Genomic DNA, 13,138 nt, shown 5'->3' with positions numbered 1-13,138 from the left:
ATCCGTTTGTGTTGACCTACAAAGTATTAACTCCTAAACCACTTAGATACCAAAGATGCAGACACACATGCACAGATGACACACACATAGCAACCTAAATCCTGCTCTTATCTGTGATCCTATGTATCATAACACAGACTGTAGAAACCAGGCTCAGTGGGCTATAATCAGAAAATGGCATCCTGGCAGAATGTGAAATAAGTCAACAATGACATTTGTGTACACGTTTGTCTGTGTTATCGCAGCAGAGACGTGCTTAATGTATATAGTGCTGGTCATGTGAGCATGGGTGGTGACAGTGTAAGAAACTGCATGTGTGGATTATGGATTACTGCGTGTAATCATCTTAAAGGCCAGTAGGCTCCGACTAGCAGCCTGACCGTGACATACAAACATGCAGAAACAGAGTCCACTCAGCATTGTAAGGAATCACAGTCAGCTGACACACTGTCCTGTAATGTTTTACAACTTCATGTAACAGGTAGTGAGAAACTGGAGCAATGCAGAACAAACAAGGCTGAACGAACACAAAATTCCTGGTGTTACAGCCATGATCTAGTGAATGAATAAACAGAGAAAATTCATTTGTTGAGCTGATGAACTGAAATCTCCATTTGCAGATAGTAATTTGTTTACACATCATGAGAAAAATGCAACTTTTATGGATAAAAAAATGGCACAGAAACAAAGGTGGTCAACCTTAAGAGGATGTAGACAAATTACACTTTGATGCATGTACAACTGATGTAAGTGAACTAAAAACTGCACATAAAATTGTCTCATATAACTATTAAGTACCAATAATGCCAACATGGTTAAATACAGCAATGTAGTTATAAAGTAGAGCATAAACCACTGTCAATACCCATTTAAATAATAAACAACCTGTCAAACTAGTTTGAGTTGAGATGCATTTATTTATTTTAGATTTATTTTCACATAAATGTTACTGGTTTATTTGAGAAATACTGTTAATTCTTTAATACCTTTATTCAATTTTTAACTAATCCCAATAAAGGCATTGGCTGCTACGGGATCAAATCCAGCCATGAGAAAACTAATCATGCAAACTACAAACTGCAAACTTGCAGCAGCTTCTGGGCAGAGAAATCAAGCCAATGTGAAAATGCCAAAAACTGCAGTTTCTCAAACAACCACTCGAGGCTGGATCCAAAAGTGAGTCAGTCCTCATGAAACATCATGGTAAAATGCTCACATTTATAGCAGAAATAGACATGTTTACAGCCTTGTACAAAGAACAGTTTGGTCTCTGTAGATAATGTCCTGCATCTTTTAACTGTTTTAGATTTTGAGTTGTAGATAATTAAGGGCGTGCATGCTTTGAGTGACCGCTGGATACCATCACAGGACAGTCCACGGCCCAGAGACATGCATGGCTTGCCTCAGCTCCACTTCTTCTCATTTTTGGATTGTTCGTGATTTAGGAGGAGTCGGGCACAGCCAAGATGATGATAGCCAGAGCCACCCCATGCGGCTTTGAATCTGTTCTGCAGGAAACCAATGCATGGCTGACCCTAAACAAGGAAACAATCATTTCCTTTGTCTGCCATTTGGGGCTCACCACAATGACATCCTCAACCCAGCGCCAGTGTCTCACTCAATCAACATACTCTCACACAGGGTTAAACACCAAACAACAATTCTGACCTTCATTGTATTTGTTATCAGGGTACCAGATGTGACCCTGGAAAAGTAGCCAAAACACATCACTGTCCAAATGGGAAATGTATCTCCCAAAGAGCATGAAAACTCAGCCTTTCAAAGTAACACCAACATGTGTATTGGGACAACAAAACACCACATGACCGGCTCCTGACCCCTAGTTAAACAATCGGGACTACAAGTCCTGCAAAGGAAGTGGGATTCACAATCCTCAGAGCCAAATCAAAAGAAACTCTGGACAGCATCCAACCAAACAACTTATGAACATTCCCCTGAGGAGCCACAGGATATTCATACAAATAAGACAACTATTCTCTTTCCCTGGACTCAACTTTTTGTCTTATCCATTCAGCTGTCAATATTTATGGCACTGAGTGAATAACCTTATAAGCCTATGATCATTTAGACAGTGGAGACCTATATGTTCATGTAGCCAGACACTGACTAATAGTTAAAGTTGGTCTATTGGTGTTTAGTCTCATTTTTATCGCCTAGATCCCAGGAGTTCACACAGATACAGACTATGAAGTCCAAATGAAATAACGTAATCTTTCTTCTTTTTACTGACAGCTTATCTTCTCATGTGTTAAATCTTAACCCATATTACTCTGTAATCATTCATTTCAGTCACCCTTGTTACGCATGATTGTGTGGCTTTGTATTATACTTAGTACTGATAAATGTATGTATATAATGCTTCGTAATAGAAGCAATATATTACATTTAACTTTACCGAGGTCTGAAACTCCTGCCTGCAACAACAAAAGCTTGACTGTAGCCACAATCGCCATATTGTCAGCACCTTCATCTCCACTGTACACTGTTCGCTTTAGTTCACTTCAGTTCTCAGGTAGCAGTGAGGAGTACATTGTGTTATATGTGTAGGTGTCTATATGCAGTAATCTGGATGTAGTGTGCAGTAATGAACTTAAAGGAGATCAGCAGATCAGAAGAACCTGACAAGATCTCAGTGTTCCAGCTCGAGGATTGAACTCTGTGAATCAGGACTGAATATTTATCCTGCGTATGTGAAAACCTGCACGTATGTCACATTTGCCGTCTTGCAGGTTACCAGTTGAAAAACACTTCACATGTTTTAGCACGAGTTGCTGAAAAGTGTAGTAAACAGAATGGCCGCTTCAATTTTTAAGATTTGTTGACCTTAAGACTGAGCAGCTGATGCATTTGAAGTGTTGATTTCACATTAAGTATTGATGTACAAAGATAAATACTGCATTTAATTTGTATTTTAACATTTATTCCAATTATAAGTGCACACACACACAACCAAAGAAATGTTTGAAATGAACTGACAAAACCGTAAGACTGACAAAACTATACTCCTGATATGCTGCCAGATTGTTTACTGTGCTGTAACCACTTTTGAGATGTCTGAATGACCAAAAACACATAATGAATAGATGAGCTGAACCAAACAAAAGCTCTGAAAATCACAGTGAGACAAGTAACTGATAAAACAACTAAATTATTGATTGATCCAAAGTGCCAACGATACCATATAACTGAAAGGTCTTGCTTTTTAAACCAGGTCTTTGTCACACATTTTACCCTCTCTCAGTCTGATTCTGAGTTGAGACCAGAAAATGTTTGAATATTATTTAATTTAATGATGAAGACACAGCAGTCTCACCTGGATGAGGGGCTGTCGTCAGTGTGTGTGTGTTGTGGTGAGTCGGAGGCGGCCGGGCCTTCCTCTCCGTCCTGTGGTAGCTCTTCACATTCTGCCTCACACTTCTCATCATCCAACAGCTCTGTGATCTGAACACAGAAATGCAAAAAGACACAAAAGGTTAATACTATAAAATCATGTGGAGACTTTAACAACAGGTCCTACTAAGTCCTTGTCTTGGACAACTGCTATTTGTTTTGGAGTTTATCTATTTACTTTAAAAGGTAATGCCATTATGCTCATATTTAGACATCAACATATAAGCAAATGTTGTAAAACAGTTACTTATTACTTACTGATTTAACCCTCTGAACCCCAAAACCCACCAGCAACTTTGAAAGGCATGTTATCTGTCAAAAATGTACCCAAAATTTGCTTTCAGTATCTGGGGGTGAACCTGATTCCAAACTGAAATTAGCAGAGGGAAAGCATTTCTAGCTGGTCTAAAGAAAGGTGTAGAAAAACCCCAAGACATCTCAGTTTGTTCCTTGAGACAACAAAGCATAGATGAAGCTAATGAGCTGCACAGATATAGTGTTAAGCGGGGAGATAGGAACATAAAATAAAAAAATAAATTAACATTTTCTTTGAAGGACAGATGAGAAGTGAGCTTCAAGAGAAGAGGGAGGGTGAGGGACAGAGGGTTTAAAGGGGGGCTCAGGACATATCATTTTCATGTTGACTTAGCAATGTACCCATGCACGATAATCATATTACAGTTTGCGCAACAAGGCGAAGTTAGCCCACAATAGTACACTATCTAAAGCACTTTGCTGCTTGATGTGACAGGAAAACTCGACAACATTGCATTTTGTTATTCCATGATTAATATTTAGCCTGCCATGCTACGTTAATAATCATTCACATCGCAGTCACTTTAAGAGCAGAGGAAGAGAACGAGGGAAAACAGAGTAACAAGTGTCTCCCACTGATTTTTGCAAATATAGTACCTACATTGTGCAGAGGGAAGATGAAGGAGGGAATAGGTGGTTACTGAAGCTGCAAATATCCAGTGAAATTATGCAACTAAACTTGCTTTTTCAGTAGCTTTTATTTAGAGGCAGAGGTCAAGGCAATGGAACTGAATTGAGGGAGAGAAAAGGGGAGTGATAATGAATCTGCTGGTAAAAGAGGGAAGGGGAGACGGGGAGGAGAAAAGGGTAAGAGAGGCAGATGACGAAGAGAGAGAGGGAGGGGGAGTAAACATGTTGACAGAAATAACTGATCATCTTACTGAAAGCTGACAGCATGTGAACAAGACACAACCAGGAATCGTTCAGCTCTAGTTTATGATATACAGCTCAGACTTCCTTCTCCTCTGTCAATTTAATATCATTTAAAAACAAATGTGTTGTGAAATGTTGCCAGCCGACCTAACACACTAGCAATTCAAGCTGTTCACAAGCTCTTTCATGCGTGTTGTTTAATGCACTGAATGTCACTTTAATCTGAACTGAGAAAACAGAGGTTAAAAGGTTAAACCAGATTTGTCATCATGAGGTTTTTTCCCCCCGCATCATTCCGCTTGTCTTCTTCTCTATTCCCTTTCATTTGCTTCTCTCCTTCGCTCTTCTTAGCAGCAACCCCATCTGCTGCTGTCACTGCGTCGTCGCTATGGAAACACCTCTGGTCAAAACGCTCTCATTGGCTGTCGGGGAATTCTTGCATCGTCACATGTGCAGATCTCTGAGGATGACTCACAAGACTTCGCTGTATGTGTGTATGCGTGTATGTGTGAACGGGTAAAAGAAATCCTACTTTTAGACAGCTTCAGTCCCATCTTTTTTTTTTATCTTTTTAATTACCACAACTTGAAGGATCTTATGTAATTTCAATTTAGGGGTGAAAATCTTTGTGTTGGTGTTCAGCTAAGCCGAGCCACACTGGGATGAGTTAACATTTTACACGTCTACACATAAAAAGTGTGAACATCTTAGCTAAAGCAATCAGTGATATGGAAATATTTTTAAAAAATACTAATATTCACCACAGCCCCTCATTCACCATCACACAACTCATTTGCTTAGAACAAAAAACACTAATGCACTATGGTGCAGCCCTGTTACAGGATCTGGAAATATTAAGATTTGGAGTGAAAGGTACAACTGACATGTCAATATAAAGCTTGTCTTCATTCACACTGATGCAGAAACTAATCTTTGCAGTGTCTGCCTCTGTTGTCTGTTAAGACAGATTTAAACTGTAGATGCGTGATGCACAGAGACTCCTACACCTTTATTCCACAATGACTTCCTAATTATGATTGGTCACATGGCCTAATGTTTAGTGCTGGTTGCTGCAGTTTAAAGGGCCCTTTATCATTTGAAACCTCTCATCAATGTTCATAAATTAATAGAATAACAGAAAAAAATGAAATAAACCAGGACATCTAGATATAGTTTTGACTAAATAAAACATGTAAATGTTGAATAGCTGTCTTAGTCATTCATAATTAAGTTACCTCCAAATCTCCCTTACTGTTACTTGCCTTATTTGACTTTCATTGTGGAGAGTGGTGCATGTGCAGATTTTCCACATTAATCTGCTTATGTTCCACTGTGCTCACATAAATCTGAGTTCTAGAAGTAAGAAATAAGACTTGTGACACCATAACTATGCAGTTTACAAGTGTTAAAATAGATGTTAGAATTAAAACGTCCTGCACCTCTATGGAAGCAGCACAACCAGGGCTAGAAACAGAGAACTCAAAATTATCTTTTGTGCAGTACAGGTGAGTTATAATGCAATAAATGCGTCTGTAAAGTAGAATTTGTTTGATTATATATTTTACAAAAATTTAAACTACTTGGAATCAGTGGACATTTTTTCTTAAGTGCCCACATTTATAATTTGTTTTCATGCTCATCTCCACTGCCTGCAGTTCAGCCCAGTTCACCTAAAAAGTTCCTGAATTTTTGGCACTTGACTTTTTCTTGTCCCCAATGGCTTTGAATTTATAGTTTTTTACAGAAACTGATTACAGCAAACTGCTGAAGATGTAGACGAGACATGCAAAATAAAGTAACTTAAATGAAATAACACAATTTTAAGCTTAAATTTAAGCTTAAATCCCTGGCACATCTCAGGTGATTAGCTCAAACCTTCCTGTGGGAAGTTCAAAATCCTACATTTTTCACAATTTTTACAGTTTCTAGCTCTGATAAATTGTGTAATTTTCCCGAATAATCCTCCACCTTCCAGTGGGTTCAGAGGGTTAATCTTCATTGAAATAGGAATACAATAATCTCGATAAACTAAGAGACAAACAGCTGCAGATAACATCTCTTCATTAAATTAAATAGAGCACCGGAATAATACATCTAAAAACATCCATTTAGCAAACTGCTTCCTCCTGCCATCATCCAGATCAGTGCTCACTGACTGTGAAATTATTTCAGATTACACGGCCAGAAAAAAAATTAGCAGGAGTCTGGGACCTAAGGACCTCGACTGAAATGCTGAACTACATTATCATCATAATGTAAAATTCATTTAAAGTTATTCATCGGTAATATGAATGAATGACCTTGGATTATACAGCATTCAGAGCATATTCCATCAAGGCTGCTGGTCAGTGATATGGAAAAACAATCCCGCATATGACTTTAAATACTAAAGTCCCCTTGTGTATACCCATTAACATGCAGAGCTGACGTAATGAACATCAAAGCGTGATTGTATAACTACCCTCTGGGCTATAGGCGTTGATTCAAATGGCATAAACAGAGTCACGAATATGATCAAGGTTGCACTGAGTAAGTTATCAGAAAGCCTTTGAGGTGACATAACAACATTAGAGGATAAGAGTAGTTAAGTCCCCTGTCAGGATGACCTTGCATGGTCATTCACAGGGCTGGAAATATTATCCCCTTATTTAAAGAGTGTGGGAAATACTAATCATGTTAACTCACAAATCAGAGTTTAAAAACAGAACTTACTGTTTGTATGAAATGGGCTGTTTAGATATCAAGTGTCATGTTGTTGTACATATTAGATGCACATGTTTATCACTATATGGTGTGAGTGTCTAAGTGGGTGCAAAGAGTCGGGCAGAAAACACCCTAGAACAAAAGGTCACGACCTTGGCCCTTGTTCAGAAGTCCAGTCCAAGTTTTAGGATGAAGTACAAAGAAAACAACAAGCGGCGCTGACATCATTAGTTTGGCTTTTGAACTGTTCGTAGGCCAAGACCACAGAACAATGCCAACTGACTTGGACTGAGCATTACAAGTCTCAAATTGTGGCCTACATCCGTGGTTTTCAAGGGTCTTTTGTATGCCCCCTTTATTCTTGGTTAGACTGGTGAACAGCAATACAGTTAATATATTGTACCTACATAGAAAACATTCACAATATTGTTTTTCAGTGTTACTGTTTGACAATGAGAAAAAAAAAACAACAGACACTTTGTTCTTATTTTAAACGTTTGCAGTTGTGAGGCTTTATCTCATCATGCAGTGGAGGGTAAACTGTCAAGGAGATTTTGTTCTTGGGTAAATGAGCTGGCTTGTGATTTTTCTTCTAATGATTTCAAACTTTTATGTAATGCAGTATTTTATATTTAGAGATTTTTATCCTACTTTTTGAGTGCTGCCATTTTTGCAAGTGATTTTTGTTTACTGCATTTATACAAGCAGGGTGTTATTTAGATACTGCTTTGATTTTAACATTGGAAACGCAAAGTCTCAGTCCCACGCTTGTGAAGTCCAGTTATTTCAGTTATGGATAAAGCAAGATATGCAGACACTTCAGAGTTTCCCTAATAGTTTTTAAGTTTTTAGTTGCCACCACAGCAGCTCTGCACCCTAGAGGCATGGACACTGGACCTAAGATTGAGTTCTGTGGCATCAGGACGTTGACTGGGCATCCTTTGGGTCCTGTGGGTGGTTGATTGGGACCTCCATGAATTGGGCATCTTCTGGTGCATTCTGTGGAGACTCGAGCTGCTTGGGATCTGGGGAGTTTGGAGACTTTGTTGTGTTCCTGGAGCCGTTCCTGACCTGTTCTTACAATGTGCTAGGGAGCATTGTCCAGCTAGGGGAGGCCACTGTGGTCTGGTAGGGTTGTTGCCATGGGGGGGTTGTGCTTTGTCTTTAACAATGTTAGGTGGGTGGTATGTGTCAAAGGAACATCCACATGGATGCCAGTAGCTAAGGTGTCCCAGGAGATCATTGCATTGTAATGTGAGGATCAATGGTATTTACTTGACCTGCCTGTGGTTTTAATGTTGTAGCTGATTGGTGTCTGTTCATTTGTTCACTGACAGACTGGACCACACGTGCTAGATGATTAGGAAAAACCAAACGGTTATAGTTTTAGCAGTAACAGTTTTTGTTGCCAGCTATACAGCCAAGTTACCCATCCATCAGACAGTCATTAAAGTTTCACTAACATAACCACTCTCTGCCTTCCTATGACACTAAATATAGTAGGTTTAAGTGACTAATGACAGCTGATGAGAAATAATGAAGGTGAAATAAATGCCTAGCAACAAAACACATTCACCACTGAAATGTGTAAACAATTACTGGATTAAACAGTAAAGCTCATCAGTGAGAGAGAAATATCTGCTTTTTACTAGCCTCATATGTAGACCCTAAGTCAGAGGCTACAGAGAAAACAGTGAAGCTTCCAGACGGAAAAGATATAGAGAAAAAAGAAAATCAAAAATTTTGCATTCAAGTGGCATAATTTGAGTGCGGGAAAAAATATTCTATGTGTACAGGTTAAAAATGTTCAATTTCATCTCCCCTTGGTGCTTTCTTGCACATTCCTGCCTGTATGACTGCACTGTTTACTTCTAGCAGCACCACGAGAGAAAAGCCCTCTGGCCTAACGTTCCTGCAGTGAGTGGGCTGTGTGATCTAAGACTCATCCTTACCTCCAAATGTGTTAGCAACTGATTTACAGTAACTTATATTATCTGGACCACTGATAAAGACAGTCAAAGTAAATAAATCAACAGTGCAGCTGGGTATTCCTAGACAGATTTTTGTGTGTTTACAGTGTACATACCCTTATAGAGATAAATCTCCTCTGCTATCCAACTAAGCTCTCACCTTCTCCTTAAATAACTTCATGTTCCAGCTTGAATAGTTTATTGCTCAACAGTTTATCACTTTTGTCACAGGACCATCTAAGTGTATAAACAACGCGTATACAGGCTGTTCCCTGCTGCTGAACACTGTAAAATTCTCTGGTATTTATGCATTGACTTCATCCAACTAGTTGTGATTAATGTTCACAGTACAGAGTGTACCTCTGCCTTCATTAAGAAACTACTTAATTAAATAGACAAACAATACTGTCTGGTCCAATACTGTCAAATTAGTTAAGTTGCCTCCGAACCCCTTTTTAAACAGAAGACATTATCCAGGCTTCATTTAGCTTTTAAAGTTAGGATTTCTTCTCATGTAGACATGGGTTTTATTATCAAAATATTTCTTATGGCTATATTCAGATAATACATGTACAGAAATAATGGCATGCTTATGAAATTGTTAGCTGCTGGTGCATGAAAAGGAATAATATTACTACTTAAAAACAACAGTAAGCAGCAGCGTAAAGAATTAAATTTAAGAATAATGCTCTCAGTTTTCTCACAGGCTTACATAAGCAACGGATTTTAAACTAATCTTACAATTGAAACCTTAATTAATGTCTATTGTGGGGTCTTGTTCAGACATGAGACAGAAAATTGCCACCAACATTCATGTAACAAGGAAACAAAGGGGCTCAAGAGGCACAGGCCTGTGATTCGGTGGTCAAATTAAATCAAGTCTACAAGTCACATTTTCTCTACAGAAAAGCCAACAATGGCCCTGGAAAACACAGTTGCAGGCTTATTAAGATGGGACACTGTGGACGGTTTTCAGGTTCACTGTACTGGTACAGTACTGTTGCTCCATTTCTGGGAGGTATGATTCAAAAGAGAACGTGTCGCTGTCTAAATCCACAGAAAGCACAAAAGAATGAAAACTGACCGTCAAACAGATCAGCCTTTGTGCTAAGCTATGCCAAAATTGTGATAGGCTATGGAAATTTTATATTCTTATCTAACAAATGCATGTTGATTTTAGTTATTTGTCCATACTCTGCATAGAAACCCTGCCCCTATAAAGCTTCAACAAACAGTGAAGCAAAACAAACACACTCACTCACTGCCACCATCACAGGAACAACAAGCCTCAGCACAGCCTCGCTCTCACCTAAACAATAATTCCCCTGACTCCCGTTTTGCCAACGAACAAGCCAAAATCCAGCTTAGCACTTCTCACTGTCAGATCTATGCCTGCCTCATTATGTTTCGAAGTTAAGCCAAAACATGCCATGAGGCAGCTGCCTTCTTTTTCATTCCCTCCATCTGTATTGTGTTTCTCAGTTGAGCTGCTCTTCTGTCTTTTTGTTAAACTGGTTTATTTCACTTGTTCTAGCGAAGCTCTGTGAGGCATTTTTAACTTACTCTCAAGTCTGTAACCAGGCTTAGCTCAATGTCTCCTGTGTAAAAGCAGGTGTATGTAGGAGATAATCCCCATCATGAGGGTTTGTTCACACACAGATCCATCCCCAGTGTAGTGCAGGGGCTGGAGGTGTGAGTTGCATTGTTACATCACCGGCTTCTTTTCTTATCCTCCTCCCCTGCCTCACCAGATCTACCTCCCTCCCTGCATTTCTTTCTTCCTCTTTTCTCGCTTCGCTCTCGACATTTCTCCCCCATCTTCCTGACTGCTTACTCTCCCCCTCCTTCTCCAAACCACCCACTTTTTTGCCCTCTCTCTTACATAAGACACATGGATCAGTGCACAGATGATATGTTTTTACAGATTTGTTTCACAGTCTCTGTCTGCTCTTTCTTCTTCTGCTCTTTCTCTCATTCCGTCTCTTGGTAATGGTATATTCTCATTCATCTGACATGCCAGACAGTAAAACCAAGGACAATGAGAGATGGTGTATAAAAGAAAAAACAAGAAAGATGAGTAAACTGAATGTGAAAAATAAAAAGGAAATTCAATGAGATGAATGGAAGAAATTTCCACTTTAGCTTATTGTTGTTCTGAGCTCAGTTTCAATCTAAGTAACTTTCTTTTACAAGCCAGAGCTTTGGAGCTCTGGAATAAATGAAGGATGTAGCAGATAATAGCAACAAAGACTTAAGATAACAAAGCAAGCAGAATGTGCGTTAGTGCTTAAAGAGCACTAAAATAGAAATGCGAACTCCGTGAAAGGCAAAGTAAAAGATAAAGCCAGATGAACTAATAAAGCAATAGAGCAGGCAGCTGAAGGTTTATGAATAGGTAACCTACTGCAGAGAGTTTCAGTTTTTCTCCAGGGTGGACTTTCACAATGACAGTCTGTCCTTTTCAACATTATCTTTACAGCCTCCCTGCTGTGTTGAACAATGTACGCTTAAATGTGACAGGAATTAAAGCAAGAGCACATGTGAGATACCAATCAAGGCTTTACTCGTATTATTGTGTTTGTGTATCTGTTATCATACAATAATACAATATAATCAGACTACTGCCAAGTTAAATGTTAGATAGGCCTTCATTTGTATTGGCTAAACAGCAAAATCCAAGTTGAGTTTGACACAACTGAGACAAAAAATATTGGTGTAACTTCATTATACTAAGTTCATTCTTAAAGCTGGAGTCTGTCAGATTTTCAGAACACTGAAAACAATATTTACAGACCACTGATTATTTAATGCTCTGTGTACAGTATGCGTGAGAATGCAGGTGTGTTTGGGAGGAGTTCTTCTAGATCCTTCAGGAAAGTATTTTGTTTACGAAAGAATTTTCTGTTGAGTAATACTGTGTAGAGTTCAACAACAACTGGAGGAAGTGGGTACACCTGAATATCAGTGTTATGTACATTCCTATACAGGCTGTTATTGCAGGAAGACATTTTAGCTCCTTGGTAGGTAGGGGATGCATTCATGTAGATTTATAGAAACAACTATCACTGGAGTTGAAACAAAGCTGCGTGGTAATTCTGGTGGTATCTTAAACAGTTGAGCATTTATTACATCTACTGTTCTGCTGATGGTGTCAACAATAAGTTAATGATTTATAAAATGAAGAACTCAATCCAAGACTGTTTGAATGATGATCGAAGACAAGTGGAATAGTCATCATGTCTTTATTATTTCCTCCCCTCTGGAGTACTTTTGTTATGTTAGATAATTCATCTGTAACTTCAGAAAAATCTAAACTGTACACCATGTTACTCACTTTCATTGCCCATCGATCTCTGTTAAACTCATCAGTGTGGCCTTGTTTTTTCGGAAAAGAAGTTTGGTGACATTTACAAATTTTAATCTTTCACTGTTCATAGAAGGATCTTTCTGCTGTCTCTGTGTGTCGACCCAGAAAGAATTTCACCCCTGACACTGACAGTGTTAAATGCCACATTCTACTGTTTCAGTGCCATTACAGAGGACAAAGAGGAATCTGAAGGCTTATGAAACTAGACTTCTTCGCTATTATGTCAGGAATGTTGACAATGAATTCCAGTATTGATTATTTTTTTCTATTCCAACTACCTTACAACAATGAGTAGATTGTTTTGCTTTCTAGTGTACTGTTTATGAAAACATTTTTATTTGTAAACCGTCAGTTAATTTAGAACGGGTTACAAATAAAAATTTATTGCCATTCAGTAGATTTATGGACTGTGATTATGTAGGCATAAAAGAAAAACTACAAAGACCCCTCCGGTGAATGATAGGGTGAACAAAAATAGATGAAAAACATATTTTGTTTA

The 13,138-nt window shown here is 38.6% G+C and overlaps 1 protein-coding gene across 5 annotated transcripts in view; it reads right to left on the bottom strand.

Moving 5' to 3' along the window:
- Window positions 1–13,138, bottom strand: part of fam13b (family with sequence similarity 13 member B) — an 82,038-nt gene that overhangs the window by 36,606 nt on the left and 32,294 nt on the right. For all 5 annotated transcript variants that reach the window (XM_023288227.3, XM_035956336.2, XM_023288225.3 and 2 more), the window contains exon 7: window positions 3,335–3,462. In XM_023288227.3, coding sequence (XP_023143995.2) covers window positions 3,335–3,462 — 128 coding nt within the window. The remainder of the gene's footprint in view (window positions 1–3,334; window positions 3,463–13,138) is intronic.

The sequence above is a fragment of the Amphiprion ocellaris genome, chromosome 13, assembly GCF_022539595.1.
Source record: "Amphiprion ocellaris isolate individual 3 ecotype Okinawa chromosome 13, ASM2253959v1, whole genome shotgun sequence".
Taxonomy (NCBI): Eukaryota; Metazoa; Chordata; class Actinopteri; family Pomacentridae; genus Amphiprion; species Amphiprion ocellaris.
Note: the sequence above shows the minus strand (reverse complement) of the source record. Positions and strands in the feature narration are given on the sequence as shown.